This window comes from Phoenix dactylifera, chromosome 8 (genome assembly GCF_051530095.1).
Source record: "Phoenix dactylifera cultivar Ajwa chromosome 8, Ajwa_hap1_PhDact_Kaust_v1.1, whole genome shotgun sequence".
In the NCBI taxonomy this organism is placed as follows: Eukaryota; Viridiplantae; Streptophyta; class Magnoliopsida; order Arecales; family Arecaceae; genus Phoenix; species Phoenix dactylifera.
This window is the reverse complement of record NC_143197.1, coordinates 8,417,156-8,440,330: the sequence shown is the minus strand read 5'-3', so window position 1 is coordinate 8,440,330 and position 23,175 is coordinate 8,417,156. Positions and strand designations below refer to the sequence as shown.

Below are 23,175 nucleotides of genomic sequence, written 5' to 3'. Positions count from 1 at the left end.
GTCCACCGTCTCATTGGCCCCGCAAACCCCACACTCTGAGGGAATCCTTAATCCTCGTCCGCTGGCTCTCATCGGAAGCCGATCCCAGACCACCTTACATAAGAACAGTGCGACCCTCGGGTGGAGGCCCATGAGCCAGATCCAAACACACTCCAGACCTAGCTCATGCTCCCTCCGAAGCACGCGGGAGAGCTCCCCCACCCTAACACCGGTCCTACTCAAGGTGTTTCGTACTCGAGTATCAGAACCTGCACACCCTGGTATCGGAAGAGATCGGACCCTCTCAGCAAGGTGTGTCCCAAACAGATGACCCAACCTAGCCTCATCCCAAGCTGCCCTGCCAAGGTCGAGGAGGTCGTAGACCCGCAGTCCCTTCACTACCTCGATGTCAACCATAGTCGGCCAAAGTCTTAAGGAGAGGGCACCCACCCACGGGTCACTAACCACATCAATGTGCCGCCCATCACCTATCAACCATCTAGTATTCTCCACAACTGTTGGCAGATACCTCGCAATCACTCGCCACATGAACGAGCATCTGCGCCCATTCCGGATCACTCCTCCATACAGGTCCGGCCATATCTAGCAGCCACGGTCTAACTCCAGAACCTCTGAGGCTCCAGCATGAATCGAACAACATGTCGGACAATCAACGCCTCGTGCCTCTCCTGAAGAGATAATACACCGAGGCCGCCCTCACTCAATAGTAGGCAGACACTCTCCTACGCCACTAAGTGCATCCCATGACCCCCTCCATACGACCCTCACAGGAAGCTCCGAAGTAGCCGCTCGTCCTCATCAGCACTGTCTTCGGAACCACCGTGTTAGGTTTTCTTTGTTAGCCGTAATGAGAAGCTCTTAAAGTTCGCTTGGGCGATGACTACGATGAAATCGCTATCAGAAAGCTAGTTCAAAACTAAGGCCCTTCCCCGTCAAAGTCCACTATCAACTATTGAAAAAATATTATTTACAAATTGCAATATCATTATCTTATAATAATTCATAAAAAAATAAATTTAGAAGTTTGAAAAGATCTTGTCTAGATCGAGAAGTGTAAATAATAATATTCTAAAAACATGATTCATCTCTAGGTGCGGGTCTACAACAATCTGGATCAGCCCGATCCTCTTGACTGATCCTTTAAGATTATCAGAAATAAAAAAGATACAAAGTATAAAGTTGAAAGATGAAAAAATTCTCTAGAAAAACTTTTCGAAAGGCAAAGAAGTAGTGAGAAAAAGAGAGATCGAATTATTTTTGAATTAATTCCGGAAGAAAAACCGAAGTAATATTTTGGAAATACTATATTTTTTTCGGGAACTAACATTTTTTTAAGAGTTCTAGCTCTTCTGAAAAACGCATCTCACAAAAAAATATTTTAAAATATTTAAAACAACTAAAATTTAGAAGATAAGAAAATTTAATTTTTTAAAAAATTAAAACTCCAACATCAATTTTATTAAAGGTTTGATTTGAATGTTAGGTTCAGCTGCACTAAGTGCCACTGCAGAGATTCACTTATAATGTTGCAACAAAATTACGTTATCCTAGGCTTTTAAAAAGTAATTATATTATTTCGCCTATGCTAAACCTTTTCTGAGTGTTTCAATGTTTTAAGTCATAAAACACGTAGGGTCCTTGGTTATCCATGAAATGAGTGCACAAGTGATTGCGTAACACACAAATCTCATGTCTAGATTTCCTATTGCACATTTCAACTGGCAACCCAAATCTTATTTGGCATAATATATACGCGAGAAAATAGACACGGAGATAGTAGCCCTTTTTCTGCATGATTTCCGTATTACTCGGTAATTTTTTAGCTAAACATGAATTACTAAAAAAAAAGGAAGCGATGCATACGAAGGACAACTAATGACACATTATGTAGTGGTTTAATATCTCATGTACTTCAAGATGAGATGTGTGGTGAACCTCCTCCTTAATCATCGTATTTTAATGAAGGCAAAGCCTATCAATCCCAGATAACAAGCAATAATTCGCACAAAATCATAATCATTTATTGATTCAAAAATGTGACTGCTGAAGTGCCATTATCTTTTTTTTTTATATCACCACATCATTACATTAGCGAGAAGCAAAGCAATGCAAATATCACCACTTATTTCGTTTTATCTCATCGACTGGTTTCAAGGACATTTTCCATGACATAAAAAGAGAATATGCATGGGAATGATGCTGATCAGGATGAATGATATTTCTAAAAGTTAACCAAAAAGATATTCTCCTGACAATGATAAGGGGATTCCCACTATATCCATTTCAAAAGATTACTTAGAGATCTGATGGCATATTTTCTTACATGGTTGGTGTCATATCACAAACTTTTTTTTTTTTTGGTGAAACATGGGGATGATGATGCTGATAACTCTTTCTAAAAGCAAACCAAAAAAAGATTATTCTCCTGACAATGACCAGGAGATTCGCAATATCTACTTCCTCGAAAAAGCTCTCACTCACTTGTTGATAAAGCCCGAAGAACCCCAGTGAAAGCCAAGTAAAGGCGCTGGAAAAAACGAAAAAGCTCGAAAAGTCTCGACCAAAGCTCTCCACTTGGTGCAGTACCCGCGAACAAACGTCTTTCCTCCCCCTTTCCTCTCTTTTTACCTCGTCCCCCGAAATTAGGGTTAGGGTTTCGGATTCCCCACCCTCCTCTCCCTCCGCCGACGACTCCAACGAATTTAATTCGATCGAGATGGGGTCCCTTTGCTCTCGTCAATCACCGCTCTCCCCCGTCCTTCGCCCCCTCTTCCTCCCTTCTTCCTCGCACCTTCGCCAGTACGAGTATTCCCCGCGCACCTACCCCGCCGATCCCTCCTTTTTCAAAGATTTTGTTGGAATTTGGTATATTGGTCGGTATTTCGTACATTCGATCGAAGCTCGCAGTGAGAGAATCTCTGGTTTGGATGGTTCCTCGTCCCGACCGATTCCTTCGATAAAAGAAAGTATTTTATTTATTGGCATTTGTTTTAAAAAAAGGATCGGAATCGTGGCTTTATTAGGGGCTCCGACGAGACTTTTATCCCCCGGTCGTGCTGCTGACGATTCGAGGAAGCTTCGTAGCTGCTTCGCAGCAAGCTATTGTCTTGTGATTCCATATATAGTAATGATTCGGACATTTAATTGAACCACAACGGTTGAGAGTGTCGGTTTTCGGGTTAGAAAGGGCTTTTGGGAGCTTGTGGAGCTGCCTTGCTCCCTTGATTTCCTCGTGATGGATCGGAAGAGGGCCTATCCGGAGGAAGGGGAGGACGACGGAGGATCTCTTGTTAAGGATACAAAGCGACGGCGAACCTTTCTTAAGTGAGTGAATAGTTTGGGAGTTCTCTTATCTTGTTTCTTTATTACTAAGTGATTGATACTTGTTGTCTTATGGGTTTTTTTTTTTTTTGGCAGTTCAATGAGAGAAGTAATGGGGGCGAATTATATACAGCGGCATTTGCCAAAGTTGGAGCCTTTTCTTCGCAAAGTGGTAAGATAAGTCCTGCTGTCATTTTTGCAATGCTTAGGAATTCTACAGGATCGGAATCCTTTTCGAAAGTTCTTTTTAAGTAAGACTTTATTAGGCTGTTAGCTGACTTCAGTTTGTGCGCAGAATCATCATTGTATTTAATCCTTGTGTTGTTGTTCAATTTCGTGTAGCTTCGTTTTGCCATGTTGGCCCTTCTAGGTTATCAGTGGAACCTCCCAGACCATATAAATGTGGGCTACCTTGGCTGATCCTTTCTACTTTGAGAATGTTTGTTTTAAAACCCCCCACTTTTTTACCTCCCAGTAGCAAAGGTTGATTCCTGCTTAAAGTATTCATGTTATGTTCTAATATACTCCTCTGGTGACACCATCTGTATGATGTATTTAACATCCATATGAGTTTGTGTCTCATGGATTCTTGCGATTTCTGTACGGATTTTTGAGGATTTTTGAGGTGATGCAAATCCTTGGGAGCTTCCAAAGAGAGCTTGCCTTGCTTCTTTCAGGTTTTTGGGAACCAACAGTCCGCCCCACACCCTCCAGGGTTTCTTTCATTTTGGTGTGGCACCATATTTATCTTCCTTATATTTTTTTCAAAGTTATTCCATTTGACTTTCACTGTGAAACGTACCCATTTGTAACATGCTTTAGTTTTGGTTTCTTACATGAGTAGAAGTGATACTTGCAGCATTTTAGAATAATTGAAACTAAATACAGGTTTCTTTCACTTTTTCTATTATAACACATATGTAATCGCATTAAAGTTTGTTGTGAAAAATGTAAATATTAAATTAATTACAAATCTGGTAACTCTTAAAACAAGTGAAAAATCATGAATTATTAGCATATTGTCCATGATCTATTCTCTCTCTCTCTCTCTCTCTCTCTCTCTCTCTCTCTCTCTCTTGTTGCCTAATTTCTTTGAAATCTTTCTTAAAACCTGTATATGTGGTTTTGTTTTTCAATTTCAAATTTGTAACTTCCCTAAGATTGTCTGAAATTTCTACCGGAATATGTCTTCTTGCCATTTTTTTAATTTAAATTATCAGAAGTAGTGAGGGGACCTACATATCAACCTTGTCGCTAGTAGTTCGTTACTTGCTTATGTACTATAAGCAAGTGTCCATAACATTGTTGATTCAGGACTAAGATTCAAAAATCAGGCCTTGATTGTGTTTCAGCTGGCCATATGAGCTTTGTTTTCTATGAATTTGCATGATTTTTTATCCAGTTTAGGCCAAAAATAACAAATAGTTTAAACAATAAAACAAGCAGGAAAAAATAAGAGAAGTATAAAGTTTTAAGATATGCTTTATTGTTCAAACTGGTATAAATACGTCCAGTGGTTTATGAGCTGAAACTATGCACTAGTCATTAGAAAATGAAAAAAATAGTTATATGCTCATGCATTACATCATATTAGACTATATTATATATATTCTCTTGGTTGAGGACAATCATATATGAGACATCCTAAACATCAATATAAGATTTGAGCACAGGCCTTGCAATCTCAAGCTAAAATCTTGCATTTTCATTTCTGATAGGCTTGATCTACTTCGCAACTTTCAGCTCAAACCTTGCTAATTCTTTACCATCTGGCTTTGTGTGAGGATTATATTATTTGGTTGGTCTCTAATGCCTTCTGAACCAACAATGGTGGTGTTATGTAGAATAGAGATAAAAGAAAACCACCAACTTTCTTAGAATGGAAATATCAAGGCATTTGTTTATTATTATTGTTGTAACAGTTCTCCAGGTATTACTGCAAGTTTTTTTTTTTGATGTTGCCAATCATCTTTTGTTAGAGACTTCCAAGAGATATTAGTATATTAAAACTTAACTGACTGCCTCAAGCAACAATGCTAAAGAATATAGCAATCTTAAGGATATGCAGAATCTAAGGGAAACCTTATATATTATATTCTTAAGTGGTAAATGAAGGCTAAGAACTGTATTTAATCCTGACATACGGCTGCTTAGAACTCAAAGTAGTTGAGCAGATCACACAACACACGCAAACTAAAAAATGAAAAAAGAACTAAAAAGGAGTTTTGAGCACCGAACTATGATTATGGGAGTAAACATAGTTAAGCAGTATAATTAGCATTTATCTTCATGATAATTTTGCGAGTTGATATTGTTAGTATTTATTATTACTTAAAGCTAATCCTTTGAGCTTCTGGCATATTGAATTCTTTTTGTGGAAAATCAGGTGCAAGAAGAGGTGCAAAATGCTCTTTACCGATATGTACTCTTAGCTCCAAGGTAAATTTTGAAAATCCTTTTTGGGGTTTGAGGCTCGAGCACTGTAAACCCTTTCCCAGTTGCCCAATTTTATATTTTGCGGTTAAATCCATCAGATGGATTCGTATTGTTCATGACATCTGATGCTTTGAATCCATGTGTGAATAATTATGATGTCATGAATATGATGCATAAAGGTAAATCCATATGTGAATAATTATGTATCCATAAAACATTTTTGTTTGGAAAATATTAGTTCTTTACTCTTTGTTTCCTTATATGAAAGGAAAATTACTACAAACCCCACCCATATAGACATAAAGAGGTAAAACTAGTTCGCCAGAGTATTTGAATAATTGTTTTTATATGAAAGCTACTATCTGACGCTGTAAACCTATTATTTTGATGCTCGCCATTTCCCATGTCATGCACGTGCATGCATATTAACATAATTGTTGGTTATACATATTGTGGTGCAGCAAAAAATTGCTTGTTTGACAAATTTTTAGGACTAAATGCTTTTTAAGCCATTTGGATGTTCTAATTTGTGTATTTGTGTTGTGCGTGGTGTAGACTGCCCCTAAACCAGATCCCACCCACTGCTAGCAGGCAATATCGGCTGCATTTCCAAACTAGTGTGCCTGAAACACTGTTCACAGGAAGCAGAATAGAAGCTGAAGGCAGAAAGCCTGTTGAAATTGTCATCATCGATTCTGAATCAAATGAGATTATCACATCTGGCCCACTATCTGCAATCAAGATTGACATTCTTGTTCTTGATGGTGATTTTGGTGCTGATGGAAAAGTGGAATGGACCGAAAAGGAGTTTGGTGACAGTATAGTACGTGAAAGGGAGGGTAAAAGACCATTATTGACAGGGGACCTGGTAATTACTCTGAGCAGTGGAGTTGGTCATCTTGGTGATGTCACTTTCACTGACAACTCCAGTTGGATAAGAAGCCGAAGGTTCAGGCTTGGTGCGAGGGTTTCTCAAAGCAGATGCACTGAAAAAGCAAGAGTTCAAGAAGCAATAAGTATAGCTTTTTTGGTGAAGGATCACCGTGGAGAATGTAAGTCTTCTCCTGTCTAAGCTCAACTGTTTGAAATTTTATTTAGGAAAGTGATTGAAGCTAAATTTATTTGAGTGACAATGAGAGCAGACAAGAGCTTATGTCGGCATTATATGCCAACAAGCAACATAAATACCACGTGCCATAAAAATTCACCATTGCAAATTATATACTGGAGTAACACTGCTATTATATGTACATGTTGCATCTGCAGTTCAGTTGATAAGATAGCTTTTGGACTGATCGCAGATAAGCTCTAATAAAGCTTGAGCTTTTACAGAGGGTGTGCCAACGCTTGGTACGCCGAACCGGCTCTTGTACTGGGCGTACCAATATAGTAATAGGGTGGCACCGGTATGAAGGCCGGCTCCGAGACGGCATACTAGAATTCTTTGCTTGTTATTCTAATTGACTTTTGCTGCAGCTATTTCTTAAGAATATATTCTTAGCTGTACCAAAATTTATTCTTATGAATGAAGTATCAGAATATTGAATCTGGAATACATATTATATAGAATCTTTTGTGTCATCATTTTTTCTTAGTTTTAGCTGTCTAAACCTCATCTGTTGATTTTACATCTGCAGAATGCTTTGCGATTTGATTGTTTGCAGTTATGCATATGAATTATATTATTTGGACCTTGTTGTTATTTCCTTTTCTTGCCATTCATAATCAGCTATGGCATGCCAAACACCTAATTGCATATCTAGGTATCAGGACTTGACATTTGTCGTCATTAGGTTGATCAAAGAGGATGGGAACTGAGAAAATTTAAGTGAAACATTTATGTGGATATTATCTGCCTAATATATATACCTTCTAGTATAATATATTTGTGCAACTGCTTGGTATTGACTATTGAGTCATCTTCCCAATAATGTCATGGTATGCGCATGCATTAGATTTTTGAAGGTTATGTATAGCTTTTTGTATCGAATATGGAACTGCCGCTGCTATTACCATCTTGTCATGCTCCGATTTATCAAAAATTTAAAAGTTCCTTCTCTATAAGTGCCATATGTGTATGATTGGGGTAATATTTTTTTCTTTTTTAGCCTGAAAGTCCTTTCCTGTGATCTGCTTAAAGACACAGATAACCTTGAAACCAATTTTAGAAAATTATTTAATTGGATGTAAAATTAACGATTGTTTAAGATAGGTATTCATATAAAACATTTTGTTGGCATGGCCCAGTTCTGGCATATCTTACATAAATTCGTGTTACTCTTCACTGTATGCCAGTAGCATATGCTTTTAAGAGTTCTCTTTTGTCCTAAAAGAAAACTAATTACATTCAAAACTAATTCTGTTCTAACTTTATTCTAATTTCAGTGTATAAAAAGCATCATCCTCCTTTTTTGGGGGATGATGTGTGGCGTCTGGAAAAGATAGGTAAAGATGGTGTTTTCCATAAAAAGCTTGCTGACAATGGGATCAACACTGTCCAAGACTTCTTAAGGAACTTGGTTATGGATCAAGACAGACTACGCAGTGTAAGATAGCCATATTAAGTAGTTCTTTTGAGAGATATCCATGCACAAATTTATAGTGCTAACGTTCTTTGCTTCCTTCCTGTAGTTCCTTGGTAGTGGGATGTCAAACAAGATGTGGGATGCAACAATTGAACATGCTTGGGATTGCGTTCTAGATGACAAGATTTACTCCTACTGCGATGGACAGGGAATCATGCTTCTGTTCAACTCTGTATATCGGCCTGTAGGGGCAATGCTTCACCATATTTTTTACCAGTTAGATGAACTTCCTCCAACTCATAAGGTAGATTATCATGATCCAGAAAATTTATGTTTTTGTCAAGCTATTTACATAAATCTGCTAACAATTTTTTTAACCATTGTTGTCTGACCTTTTACTTTACGCAGCATCTGTTTACTCCCCCTTAATTCACTTATGACAAACTTCCTTAAACCGGTGCTTGTGCCTTTTGGTCTTGTATATTGAATTTACATTACTAATATATTCAGTTTTTCATTTTGCAATATGGCTATACTGCACTACTTAGTCCCGCAGTATACGTTGGTTGGGGCCAACCTATGCTGATTAATCGGTTTAAAGAAATTCTCACAAAGAGACTCGACTGGCAAAACTTGATCCTGCATGTTTTATGCAGCGGTCCTCAGCTTATAGACCAAGTGATGCATCCAGGGAAACTTGAAATGGCACTGTGCAGTGGATACTAGTTCTTTCTCCAGCTTGTTGTGCCTTCTATAAATTTCTGCATTCATTTAAAAATAAATTTTCTTATTTGTATGCAGGCAGTGGTGAACAAATTAAAACAAGATGCGTATAGATTCCCAAACCATATACTCGAGTATCGTGAACAACTGCTTGACAATCGACCCAGACTGTTACCTACCGTTCCAGCGTCAAGCATGTTGGACCCACAGATTCGCAACCTCCCTGCCACAAATCAAGGTAAGTGGAATCAGAGCGCTTGATGAGCCCGTCTCGTCCTTCACTCTTAGGCCTCCTTCATATTGTGGCCATCCACTGATGTCGTGACTTTTGACAGATGAACCTTCTGATCAAGTGTGCCTTCTGCAACGCGCTAGCTCACCAGGAAATGAATTCTTTGAAGAGCTAGCCCCAGGGAGAGACATGTTTACTTCTGGGCAGTTCGCTCATATGGTTCAACGGCTGGATTCCTTCCCACCAAATAGTTTCGGCATGAGGGATTTCTGCGATATGCCGTGTGGCAATTTCCAGATAAGTGGGTCAGCCGGGCCTGCCGTAACAAGCGAGCACATGATGGGATATGCTCAAGAGGTTGGTACGTTGAGCTCTTCTCCCCGTCCCTTGCTTTGGGATCATAGTAATTCCTTAATTCAGACATCAATTGGCGAAACAAGTAGAAGCTGTGCACCTCGCATGTCTGCTGTTGGTGCTCCCATTACATCAAGCAGATGGATCAAGCTAATAGCAGCTCTGAAATGGTTAGCAATTTCGAGGCGCAGTGCTGCCAGAAGGGCACAGTCTCTGGATATCGATTACCCGGCAGCAACTATAGGTACATGGATTGATGCACGCGGAAGAGGCTGGTGAGGTGGAGGGCGTCATGGCAAGTTCATGCAAAACACTTTCACGTTCGTCTTGAGAGCTTTGAACCATGCTTGAGATGGAGCCGAAACAGAGGAACTCAGTCTCTCTCCTGCAGAGGAACCTTTCTTAGAACTGTTTGTCATGTGGCAGTAAATTAATTTATTTAACTTGTTCAGTTTCTGTATATTGGATAACCGTAGTGTAGGGGAGAAGTAGTTTTAGCTTGCGACTGTTCTTGGATCTGCACATAAGTTGTGTGTGTCATTCAGTATTTATATGTTCAACTGCTTTTATTTGTCAGCACACTCTTGTTGGAGCTCTTTTCGCCTTTTTCCCGAGTTGTTCCTGCCTTCCTTGGACTCCACTTTGTTCTATGCTTTGTCGGACTGCAAATCATATGTAAATAGGGAACGAACTGTGTCGTTTCAAGGGTCACCATAGTTCTACGCACCCCCCCCCCCCCTCCCCACCGGGGTAGAGAGTCATCATGACTAGCGAAGAGAATAGGAGGAAATGGAGAAATTTCTACGCCACATTCCGTGATGCTCTTCATCGCTGTCCGTCCATCTTACCAGCTCGCATTATTTCAGTAGGTGGCAACTCTTTGGGTTACTCGCAAGGCGTGAACCAACATGACGTGCTAAAAAAGCACGGGAATCCCTCCCGCATAACGCCAACTCTCTCGGCCTCGGCTGCAAGGGATGTCGCTCATGGATTCCTCTCTTCTTCCCACTTTCCAAGCTAATTCGGTTCCCATCGAGCCCTATATTTCTGGTGCTGGCTCATTGCAAGCCGCATCCAAGAGTGCTTATCCACCATGGCCATGACGCTTGCTGATTTGTGCCACTGCCACAGAATCCCCCGGAGCTCCGACGTCAGCATCGGGCTGGCCTTGTTCCTCGTGGTTCTATCCGTGGTTTGTGGCCTCTTCACCTTTGTCTTATGCCTCGCTGCCGAGGGCTCTAGGACTGAGGTAACAATTAAAATATCCCATGTGATGCACAGATTCTCCCCGGTTAATTATGATCATGATAGCCGTATTTAAATCTGGTTATTAACTTTCCTCTGAATGCATAAAGTCTGTATCACCCTGTGACTCATCATGAATACATTGTCAGGCCACCCGGTATATCCTGAGCAACTGGGGTCATGGCAGCGACGCATCTGAGTGCATCTACGACGCCAGTGGTCTCCGACCACTGGCGTTTGCTGTGGGTGCATTCCTGTTGCTTGTGGTGGCCATGTTCGCAGAACTTGCCTACATGTTGGTTGTCATCACAAGTCCTCAACCGCCGACATTGGTAATACCCTCGCCAGCTCCATCAACGGTAATGCTAACCTCGACATCACGCATAAGAACTCTTGCACGGCAGGCCCGTTTCCTTTTTCTCGCAACTTGGTAAGCAGAACCTTCAACCAGTGCATCAGAATTCAAAATGCACCTATCATCAATACACTGCCATAGCATCCAACCATCGAAGCCTGCATGCAGATGTGGTTTGAGTGCGTTAAACAGGGCATTGAAACCTCGACCCTTTGTATTGTACTTGCAGGATCAGTTTTGCCATTGCTGAGGTGCTTCTGATGTTTGGTATGGCCGTGGAATCAAGTCATATATGCCAATGGACAAAGCCAAGGTCCAGCTGCCATGTAGTTCGACCAGGGTTATTTGCAGCAGCAGGAGTTCTTGGATTTCTAACGGTCCTCCTTGGAATCGCCCTGTATCGGACACAAACATGGCACCAATATGCGCACAGGCGCCCAACACCAAGCGCACCGCCAGCACAGTGAGGGCAAATGAAAGCCAGCCCCCACAAGAGACTCCGTCACCCCGACAAGACCTCAACATCAGCATGACTTGAAATGGATTTTGGGTAATTACACAACCATGTGCCCTGCAATCGTTTCGCTGTAATTGGATTCAGTATAATCCATTATTTCACTACTTCATAAGCTTGGAGCCCTCAAAACCAAAAGCCTGAGGCTGCCGAGCGCATAGACAACAGGATTTTCCTGCAAAATAACACTACTATGCCATTAGTATTCCATACAAATTTCCGAGTGGTTAGCGATCAAACTATCCCAATCTGAGAGTGCACTGGAGTTAGTTCACCACCAAACAATAAAGTGGCAACTTACAGAAAGCATCAAACAGCTTATTCAGCTCACTTTTTACATGTTACCGGCAAACCACCCCAAGTAACCGAATACTTGCATTGCTTGGAGAGAGCATAAAAATATTTCACTATTCTTTTCGCCTGGACACTGTCGACTGGCTTAGTCGTTTTCCTTCCATGGCGTCCTTCTTTCTCCTGCACTCAACACAGAGGTAAGGGCCCTCAGATGATCTTGACGTGGGTGAAAAGTGTGTGCCCGCAGTGGCAGATAAACCCTCATTTGGTGTTTGATCCATTTGGCATATTGCACACCGGAAAGGTGATGAATTCGCCTTCAATGGGAAATTTTTCCCCAATCTACATGAAAGCAGGTTTAGAGTGAGCATCTACTCTAACGCACAAATTGACAATCATATTATGCTGAACATAAATGGAAACCATGCTAGGGTCAAGTGAAACCAGATCCCCTGGTTGACTGGACACTCAACAACACAAATAATAATCTTAAAGTCTACAAAGAGGCTTTTGTCACAGAAAAAATCTACTTGTAAAGTCAAATATACTGCAACGATGACTAACACACAGTAAATTTTCATCAAATCAACCACATTCATTCGAGTTACGATACAAAATAGTTATACGTTAATCAGTTAAACTAGGTTGATAAATTAACTTTCCAACCAGAGCTAGCAGTTGTTGGCATCTTCCATATTACATCACAAAGAATTTCTTGGCCCTCTTTGTATGCACCGAGATTCCTCTTTCAAGCTTTCAATAAATTGAGTTGACCCATTTACATGATCACATTTGCAAGTTCATTATACAATAGCACCATCAAAAACTCAGAGAGAAGAATAGGACCTAGAGCCACCAAAGTCCAACTTGATATCCTTCAATGGTTCAACCTTTAGCATGAATGATGCATAGAAAGAGAAATGAGCAAGACATCTCTGCCAGATGGGCATCTCATTTGTTATACACATATACATGGATCTTCCCAATGATTTTGTTGAAATATGGATACAGATTACCATATTACAAGTTTTGGGGAATGAGATGTGTGACATCAAAATTTAAAGGATGACTATAAAATGATAGATGACCTTATTGACAAGATTAAGAGTAATAAAAATGTGTAGCTATGGTGCTGTCCTGAAAGCAACAGTAGGCAGGATCAAAGATTTGAGAGAATATACCTCAGAAAAATTAGAGCCTTCTGGTCAAGATCATAAAATAAACTTCAATTGCAGCTCTCTGGGAATCTAGGATACTTCAGAAATTTAGCAGTGGAAAGAAGTGCTGGTAATATGGTTCATACAGTGCTTTCACACAAAACAATTTAGTGTTTCCACACAAAACAGGTACTTTCCAGAATCTAATGTTTTCCACATAGAAGAGGTGCTTTCCAGACAAAAGAGGTGCTAGTAATATGATTCATGTAGTCCTTTTCCACACAGAAAAGGAAAGTTTGTACCTTTAAAAATTTAAGACACATGCCAAAGAATTATCGGATGTAAGGAGGGGGAATTACCAAAAAGACTTGCAACTTCAGGCAAACAGTTTGGGCAGTTGGCTCACGAATAGGCGATGTCATTGTTGTGAAATCGCGAACATCATCATCAATTCATAGATCAGGCTTCTCTAGTTCTCTCAAATGTTGTCGCGTAAAAACCAACTAGTTTTAATGTTCGAATATTCAAGGCATAAGGCTACAAGTTCTGTGAGACACAACTATGTCTTGATAAAGAGCGCCATTAGAAACCCACTTTTGCAATAAATTACGAGCAACAAATAAGAAGCATTGTGATCGTAACTTATCCATCTCGAGACATGACCTTCTCTAATGCAAAATCAAATTTTTGAAAAAAGGTCGCCTGCCTACCCAACCAAAACCCCCTTCTGGACAAATCAGAAAGCTTTCCAACTTAGCCTTCTAAGTGCCAAGTCAAAAGACAACCCTGATCTATCTAGATCTTTTTAGCTCTAACAGAATCCTTCTCCTCCATGCCAATATCACAAGTTTCATAACAGGTTGGACCTCATCCAACTACTAATATGATTTAGATTGCCACCATCTTATAGAAATATTATGAAATGAACAGCCCTCTGCATCACTATAAACAGACACGTAATTCATTGAATCTTGTACTTCCAGAACGATGGTAAAGAACTTGGTAACAAGTATTGTTACAAAAACAAATAAAGAAATCATGCAAATATAGGACCATTGATAAGGGTGTCCAAAACTTCACTATTGAGCGTGTTAATGTATTGGTCACCCATTTTCACCTGATATACTTCAGGGACTTGAGCCAGCCTCATTTCCAAATGTATAAAGTAGCTGCTTATCTATTTTGTCCCTAAAAAGGATTTATTGTTTCAATTTGAGGTAGTAACCAGATCATGAAGGTGGTTACAAGCATAAAAAAGGCCTTATTGGCCAACCTACAAGTCAATGTATTGTTAGATAGTTATCTATATGACCAATTTCGCCAAAATATACCACGATTGCTACAAAATATATATGGAACTACATCCATGTCATGACATCTTTAATTCATACATGATAGTTTAACTTTAAGCATAAAATTTAAACTTTACCCAGCTCAGAAAGTAATTCAGATGATTTATGTGCATTTAAACAGCACTGGCTTCACCTAAGATTTCATATCCATCACATCCATGTTTCCTCCCAAGAAACAAAACCTTAAATAGGCTACAAGAAATAATATCCTTCAAACCTTCACTCAAGGGGATGCAAGAAATGACAATGTAATTGACTATTTCTATTTCCAACTTTGCAGCAAATATGGAACTAAAAAAATAGAAAGGTCTTATTTCACTACATCTCAAAAATGATAGAAAGTATTAAATCAATCCATGTTTATGATTTTGTAGCACTATTTGATGGTATCCACATAAACAAATCTTCCAACCAGATGCTTTCTTTGTCCATGTTTCTAAGATGAGGTCCTTGCTAAATGGCTCCTAAAATCATATGATGCAATTTCCCTCCTCTCCTCTCCTTTTGCATGATGTCGAATTGATTTTGGGTGGGAGGTCCCCAACTCCAACTTTGATTCTATCCACCTACTACTGCTTTGCTCTCTTCCTCCCATATTTGATCGATACATCATATCCAAGTCCTTGTAGAACAACAAAAACTAGAAACCATCTAGAGTATATCCACATCCACTAGCAAAACTATAGTATTAACTTTTAGAGAATTACCACACTAGTGCGTTTGAACACCTAAAAATTTTGGTGACAGTGTTTATGCCATTTGATTAATAGGATTTAGAAATAGTGCACAAACGTTTCAACCCTTCGTTGTGCATGTTTGGGAGTGTGTTTGCACTCGTCAAAAGTGATTCTGAGTCCAAAAGCATAATTTTGAGTGTTTGGCTACAACCCAAAAGTAATTCTTAGCCATGTTAAAAATCCTCCAAAATGTAGTTTACGTAAAGCTGACCTTCTCTCGTTTCCCATGGACAAGGGCCTGCAAGCTTAATATCGCATTTGCGGGAAGTCATTTATTTTAAGAAAATAGCACATTGTCTCTCGATGCCCTCGCATCTCCGCTCCTTCCCAACTCCCCAACATATCAGAACATCTTTTCTTCAGATTAATTTCCTCCCAAAAGGATCAACTCCTCATCGGAGATCATTCCCTCTATACCGGCAATGGCGATGCAGCAGTGGATCTTAGCCAATTCCAAAGGCCATCTCCCTCTGTTTTCCCCCCTCTTATAGCAATAATTTCTCCTCTCAGTCTTCCGGGACCTAGAGCTCCCAGCACAAAACCCTCTGCCCGTCCTCAACGATCCACGTCCGTCTCCTTTCCCTCGTTTCCATGAATTTCAATCCATTCCGAGTACCTAGGGTTTGGTTTCATCTTTCTTTCATTCGATCAAGCTCCAAAGCCTCATCGTTCTTTATTGGTTTGCTCCGATCTCAATTATTTACCTGTTTGTGTTCCTTTTTTTATTCGAAATTTGGGTTTAGAAAGGCATTGTTTTCATTCTTGGAGAACATTGTTAGATGTTGAGGTTTCTTGTGCAGCTGATTTCATACTAGATTTCTCATGGATCTGAAGAATGCAACTTTATGTAGTTTGAAGAACAATAGAATAATAAGGATAGTTTCCTCCCTGTTTATTTACAAGTATCATGAATGTTCATGCATCTCGATTGTAAGTATCAGGCATCATTAATGTTCGGGCATCTTGATTGTAAGTACTGGGTTGGTCTATCAGTCCTCCATATAAAGAACAACAGATGCTGCTGGATGATTTCACAATCAAGGTTGCTGAATTCTACCTACCACTGAGAATCAAGGCTTCTCCTCCTCTTCTTCAATGTTCTTGGTTGCTGAATCAAGGTTGCTGTTTTATTTTTGTCAGCCCCTTTTCTCCTCTCTTGCTTTTATTTGGTGAAGAGGAGCTTGCTGTCAGACTGCTGAAGCATCTTGCTTCAAACTCTAAATTCTATCAGCCTCTTCTTTGTTTTCACAGTTTCAAACACTGCTTTTGGCCAAAAGCTACAGCTTCCCCAAACAAATCCATTGACTTTTATGTTGCTTAGTAGTACTTAGTACTTTTTTTCTCGATTATGTTCTAATAAACTGTATTCTTGGCTGCTTTGTCGGCAAATTCTTTGGACTAAAATGCTTGACAAATCACTGTATATGTCCTATAGGTTGATGCAATTGGATGTTTTGTATTTATCCTGGTCATCGCAGTTGCTAGTCTACAGAAACTTTTGCCAATAATGTCACACATCAAACTTGGATACTCTCTACTTGTGAATTATGGATGATGGAAAAAATAAATATCACTTTGATTTGAACTGCAACGCCATTAGCATGATATTTATGGAAACATCTTGCCAACATGACACACATCCTCTTCCTCATACAGTTGTAAGCATTGGCATACCATAGAAACTAAAACTATATCAAAGCCACACATACACCTTGTTTTGTTACAATGTTATCTTGATCAACCAACACATATGAATATGTAAACCACATCCTGTTTTTATTAGTCACAAGATCCAAGAGATACCAATATGCTAGATCTACTCAAAGGGCCTTTGATACATGGACACTCTACCTAAGATACTAAGATCACACTGGGGACTTGTACTAAAATGTAACAAACTATGAGATAAATTAGTTTGATATGTGAAGGACAGCTCCCCTCTTATTAAGTGACTGAATATGACCATATAATGAATACACAAATCTCATATTTTACAGTATATAAAATTAAAGGCTAAGAGGTATTTAGATTAAACATCAAATGTAACACATAAATGAAGCAATTCTTTAGGTGTGCCCACATAAGCCCTAATACTTGAATTTGTAAATTATATTCTTGATTGCTTGATATCTACTTGAAGCCAATTAGAATTTCTTAGAAAGAAAAAGGCTCTTGCTTTATGCTATGGTTTGTGAATCATTGATTTGAGGGTGGGAGGCACACTAAAGTTCACAGACATGATAGAACACAACTGTTAGTTGGGAAACTGATGTAGGAACAGTTACATGTGAAGAAAAAATTCTCAACGTGGTAATCAAGGTACGACGTTGTGAAGAATGGAATGCATATGGGAAACCATTGAAAATCATCAGGTATCTTTTTGCGGTATGTCGATCTTTCCTGTCACATAAATTTCTTAAAACTCTAAACCTCAGTCACATGCCCATCCAATCCCCTCGTTAGAAAAAACCAGAATTTGTTTACCACATGGGTTCCTGTCACACATCAAACTTGGATACTCTCTACTTGTGAATTATGGATTATGGAAAAAATAAATATCACTTTGATTTGAACTGCAACGCCATTAGCATGATATTTATGGCAACATCTTGCCAACATGACACACATCCTCTTCCTCATACAGTTGTAAGCATTGGCATACCATAGAAACTAAAACTATATCAAAGCCACGCATACACCTTGTTCTGTTACAATGTTATCTTGATCAACCAACACATATGAATATGTAAACCACATCCTGTTTTTATTAGTCACAAGATCCAAGAGATACCAATATGCTAGATCTACTCAAAGGGCCTTTGATACATGGACACTCTACCTAAGATACTAAGATCACACTAGGGACTTGTACTAAAATGTAACAACAAACTATGAGATAAATTAGTTTGATATGTGAAGGACAGCTCCCCTCTTATTAAGTGACTGAATATGACCATATAATGAATACACAAATCTCATATTTTACAGTATATAAAATTAAAGGCTAAGAGGTATTTAGATTAAACATCAAATGTAACACATAAATGAAGCAATTCTTTATGTGTGCCCACATAAGCCCTAATACTTGAATTTGTAAATTATATTCTTGATTGTTTGATATCTACTTGAAGCCAATTAAAATTTCTTAGAAAGAAAAAGGCTCTTGCTTTATGCTATGGTTTGTGAATCATTGATTTGAGGGTGGGAGGCACACTAAAGTTCACAGACATGATAGAACACAACTGTTAGTTGGGAAACTGATGTAGGAACAGTTACATGTGAAGAAAAAATTCTCAACGTGGTAATCAAGGTACGACGTTGTGAAGAATGGAATGCATATGGGAAACCATTGAAAATCATCAGGTATCTTTTTGCGGTATGTCGATCTTTCCTGTCACATAAATTTCTTAAAACTCTAAACCTCAGTCACATGCCCATCCAATCCCCTTGTTAGAAAAAACCAGATTTTGTTTACCGCATGGGTTCCAATGCTTGGGTGCACAAATGTTTTTTCCCTAATAACAATTACAATGCTATATCTAGGCTTGCAAGAATCTAAGGCATAAAGGTTAACATTGCGATGCAGACACCACAGCAATTAATCGATCATTTCTATTCATTTAGGACCATTTCTTTTATACTTATTCTAAGAAGCTAGGTATAAGTGCGTAGGGAATGAGTTTACCTTCTGAAATGGGGAGAATGCACATCCCAACAAAGCATTTTACTAAAGCATACTTCATCATGGGCAACCATGGATGATTTAATCAAAAGACTAGCTATAGGATCTTACAAAGTGATCTATAAGCAAATATGCTTAGCGTAGTCTAGAACCTCATCATCTCTAACCTACCTAGCCCATGCACCCTTTATTTGTTTGGATAAACACTGCTCACTTTTTTATAAGTCCCCTCACTCCAACTCCCAAAAAAAAAAAAGATCTCTTCTTAAAGGGGTGCCAGCAGTTGTCTTGAAGACAAAAATCAAATTTCATGAAAGACAAAAGGGTCTTAGCAATGCTTATATAATGGTCAGGGAGTTTCATCAAATAGACACGAATACAGGAGTTCCACAAACATAATATGATGCTCTATCGAAAGGGTTTAATATGGTTCTAAATATAATTTGATAATAGGAAAGCATGGAAGAATTTGTTTAACACTACAAAATTTACAAATTGCCATGCATTATGAGGTGCTATTAGAAAAGGAAAACAAGCTAATGCTTCCAGCCCATCTCGTAAAAAATAATCTCAACAAGAATTACGAATTTCTGGATGAAAATAGCGGAAGATCTTTTTGCTCGCAAAGGAAAGAAATTCATTAAGCTATTTGGAAAAGACATTCCCAGCACAAATAACGCAACCACTTGAGTTATGAAGCATAATAGGTTATATATCATAACATCATTAACAACAAAATGGGATCCTAGATGGGATTCAATGAAGTCACACCTTTCTTCCAGGATTGCAGAACCCTCTTCAAATAGTTCCTCGACAGCACCAACTGATGAAAGTTTGTTCGTATGTTTACCAACAGTGTTCTGCGACTTTTTCCCAAAAAGAAGAGATGTAAACTTATTCTGATGCTTTTTTGGAGATGATGGTAGGACACAGCAATCAGATGAAGGTGGAATGATATCAACAACTAAGCAAGTGGTGTCATCTTTCAAGCCACTTGTTCTCAAAGCTTCCTAAAAAAACCAAATCCACAAGAATTAAGCAACGTGAGCTTAAAAAAAGCACTAAAACAAATATCTATAAGTAAAAAGACGTAAGCCATTAATGATTGGCATCACCTTAACAACAAGCTTTGCAGCAAGTTCTGCAGGTATCCCTCGGCACGCCTTCGCAGCCACCTCTGACGACAGAGCATCCCATATGCCATCTGACGCAATTATTAGCCGTCCTCCGGTTCTTGAAAGCTAACCATCCAATCAACAACAACAAAAAAACTATTATTCCATGGGATATGGAATACAACAAAACACCAAGTTTGATTTACACTCACCTTCACTTGCTTAACATGTGGTATCGGGACGATGAATTCACCCACATCTGTATCACCTATTGACCTTGAAAGGCACAAACCACCCGGCCAGCAGCGGAGCGGACCGACCTGAGAAGGCAGCACAAAACAAGTTTGCACTTCCCCATCAAGAAATGAACTTTGATCATAAAATTTGCAACAGAGTTTCTTCAGATTGTATACCTCCTGCCCGCCAGAGAGATTAAGCCTTCCAACCTCTCCCCCACTAGCAGTAACACGTTCCCTTTCCTCCGCATTCTCTTCCAGCCTATGATCGACGGTCAGCAAAGAAACCACACCACCCTGTGTATCCAGTATGCACCGCGAGTCGCCCACCGATGCGACCGTCACCCTCCACCCATCAACCACAACAAGGGTCACCGTCGTCCCCGAAGTCTCCCCTGATGACAACAATCAACGATCGGATTTTTCTCATCAGATAAACAAAAACCAACAGCAGGGCACGCATCAAGACTTGCCTTTGCGCTGGAAATCTATATCCGTCCTCACGAAGCCGGCAACCAGAGCCTGCGGAAGGGCCTGGAGCCACTCCTCCCTGCCCAGCCCCGGAGGAATCGCACTCATAACATTGTCCAAGAGATGCTCTTTCGCGAACACGGCCGCAGACACTCCATTGTGCCCATCGAAGATCTACAGACAAACATTGATTCCCGTAATCGAAACCAAAAAGAATATACAAGAAACGGGAGGAAGTTAAAGGAGATGGCGATGATACCGCGAAGACGGAGAAGGAGGAGGAGGAGTTGCCGGGGATCCGGAGGCAATCAGGCTTGATGAGGAAGTAGTCCTCGCCCCGCTTGGCGAAGGCGTGGTGGCCGCACTTGAGGGTGGGCTTCTCGGACTTGTCGCCGCGGAGCTCGCGGCCGATGAGGGTGGCGAGGGGGACCAGGGGAGGTCTCATGCTCGGATCCCGGTGCCGCCGGGCGTCGGTCATTAGCGACGACTCCGCGGTCTCCTCAAAACCCTAACACATGCTCGTGCCGGTCCTTCGAAGACCAATCTCATCTCAAAAACCGTATATTTCTTCCACCACTCGGATCAGAAAACATAGAGTAAAAGATCAAGAAACGCATCGATGGAAACCCTAGGCGAGATCGGCGGAGGGGATCGGAGGCCCCAATGCCGGTCGGAGAAGTCGATCTCGGCGATGGAGGAATCAAGAAAAAGGAAAGAGAGGGAGGGAAGGAGAGTGGGCGTGGGGCCCAATGGGGGCGAAGATATCGAGGAGGGATAGCGAGAGATCGACTGAGCCCACGGGTTCGGGATTTGCGAATTGTGGCAGAAAAAATCCGAGAGAGGGAGGGAAGGGTTGGGGGGAATGGGATGTCGGTACCTACTGCGGAGGCCAAGGAGGGGAAGGGACCTGCGTCGTCTCTGTTCTGCGGCACCGTAGAAAAAGGAGAGACAGGGAGAGAAAGTAGTAATGATGGATAAAATACGGGGGAATAAATTTTTAAAAGAAACGAGAAAGAACGGGAGAAAGAAAAGAGTTGGTATTTTGTTTTGGTTTGCAGCGGGAGTGGGGGCTGGGGGAGGGGCAAGGGGGAAGGTGTTTCGATTTCTGCTTTGCTTTTCCAGCTGCGCATTCAACTTTCTCCCTCTCTCTCTCTCTCTCCAATCGCTAGAAGCTGTGTGCGGGGTGGTTCTATATACACCCCCCCTATTGCTAAGGACACCCCCCAAAAACCAAAAAAGAAAAAACCCAAACTAACCTTTAGTGTAATTACCATATTGCCCTTGAAATTTTCTCATACATCCCCCTTCCTCCTCCTCCGTTTCGTTTTGAAAAGAAAAAAAAAAAAAAACACCCCTCGAACCCCCCTTAAACCCCTCAATCCATTTACATCGTTTAGGCGATCTTTGAAGGAGATTTAAGCCGCATTCGAAGCATGGACAAGCAACTAGTGATTTGGGACGAAGAATCGGCCGCAAAGGTACGTGTTCCACCTTGTTTCGAATTTTTTTTTTTCACGGTTCGTGCTCCGTTCGGCACTGGATCGCCGAACAAAAGGCTTCTGTTCGGCTGAACAGTGCCGAACAGAAGCCTTCTGTTCGGCAACCCTCAACCGAACAGATCTGTTCGGCTGCACAGTGCCGAACAGAAGGCTTCTGTCCGGCACTGTTCAGCCGAACAGAAGCCTTTTGTTCGGCGATCCAGTGCCGAACGGAGCACGAACCGTGAAAAAAAAAATTTCGGGAGAAGCCGGCGAGGTGGTTCCGGAAAAAGCCGGCGAGGTGGTCGGAGATCGGGAGAATGCCGGCGACGAGAGGGAGAAGGGGGAACGGGGGGGTTTTGGGCGTTGGCGAGGTGTTTTGGAGGGGAAGAGCGGGGTGGGGGGGTTTGGGGGGTGTAGAGAGCAATTTAGGTGAGGGGGTGGGGAGGGTGGGGGGTAATTTAGGAATTTTTAATTTTTTAGGGGTGTCCTTAGCAAATGGGGGGGTGTAGAGAGTATTTAATTTTTTTTTAATTTTTGGGGGGTGTCCTGAGCAATAGGGGGGGTGTATATAGAACCACCCCTGTGGGCGCCCAGGTAACGGCAACAAAAAAGACTAAGGGCTCGTTTGGTTCGCAGGAAAAGGAGGGGGGAAAGTGTGGTCAACGGGAAAGTAATGAAATGCATCTTGTTTGGTTGGAGTTTTCAAAGGAGAGAGATGGGAAAGTTATATTCCCATGGGAATATGATTCCCACATTTCATGGGAAAGTCTTTCCCATGAGAAACATGGGAAAGTTACTTTCCCATAAGGTGGGAATCACTCCTTTTTTATTTTTTCCCAAAAAGACCCTTCAACATTAAAGAAGCATTAAAGAGGCATTAAAGAACTAATTTTTATTAAGGGCATAATAGGAATTATACATAATTTTCCTAGGAAAGTGGATGGT

The 23,175-nt window shown here is 40.6% G+C and overlaps 3 protein-coding genes across 4 annotated transcripts; 2 read left to right on the top strand and 1 right to left on the bottom strand.

Moving 5' to 3' along the window:
* Positions 1 to 2,427: 2,427 nt before the first annotated feature.
* LOC103720020 (protein SAR DEFICIENT 1-like) lies at positions 2,428 to 10,167 on the top strand. The gene is made up of 8 exons (XM_008809534.6): positions 2,428 to 3,324; positions 3,418 to 3,493; positions 5,708 to 5,760; positions 6,313 to 6,809; positions 8,143 to 8,303; positions 8,389 to 8,586; positions 9,084 to 9,243; positions 9,341 to 10,167. The coding sequence occupies exons 1-8, from the start codon at positions 3,236 to 3,238 to the stop codon at positions 9,868 to 9,870; spliced, it is 1,764 nt and encodes a 587-aa protein (XP_008807756.4). The 5' UTR covers positions 2,428 to 3,235; the 3' UTR covers positions 9,871 to 10,167.
* A 171-nt stretch (positions 10,168 to 10,338) lies between these two features.
* LOC103720022 (uncharacterized) lies at positions 10,339 to 11,773 on the top strand. The gene is made up of 3 exons (XM_008809536.6): positions 10,339 to 10,840; positions 10,986 to 11,266; positions 11,421 to 11,773. The coding sequence occupies exons 1-3, from the start codon at positions 10,685 to 10,687 to the stop codon at positions 11,656 to 11,658; spliced, it is 675 nt and encodes a 224-aa protein (XP_008807758.3). The 5' UTR covers positions 10,339 to 10,684; the 3' UTR covers positions 11,659 to 11,773.
* Positions 11,774 to 11,875: 102 nt separating this feature from the next.
* On the bottom strand, positions 11,876 to 21,929 carry LOC103720021 (putative protein phosphatase 2C 33). Of its 2 annotated transcripts, none has more exons than XM_008809535.6 (7): positions 21,009 to 21,929; positions 20,752 to 20,923; positions 20,456 to 20,673; positions 20,255 to 20,362; positions 20,043 to 20,168; positions 19,699 to 19,937; positions 11,876 to 12,341 (listed from the first exon to the last, which is right to left on the bottom strand). In XM_008809535.6, exons 1-7 carry the CDS (start codon positions 21,225 to 21,227, stop codon positions 12,113 to 12,115), a joined length of 1,311 nt encoding a protein of 436 aa, XP_008807757.2. In that variant the 5' UTR covers positions 21,228 to 21,929; the 3' UTR covers positions 11,876 to 12,112. The 2 variants fall into 2 exon arrangements, with proteins under 2 accessions (XP_008807757.2, XP_088558806.2); XM_088702680.2 differs by having other exon boundaries at positions 11,876 to 12,179; positions 21,009 to 21,913.
* Between the last annotated feature and the right edge of the window lie 1,246 nt (positions 21,930 to 23,175).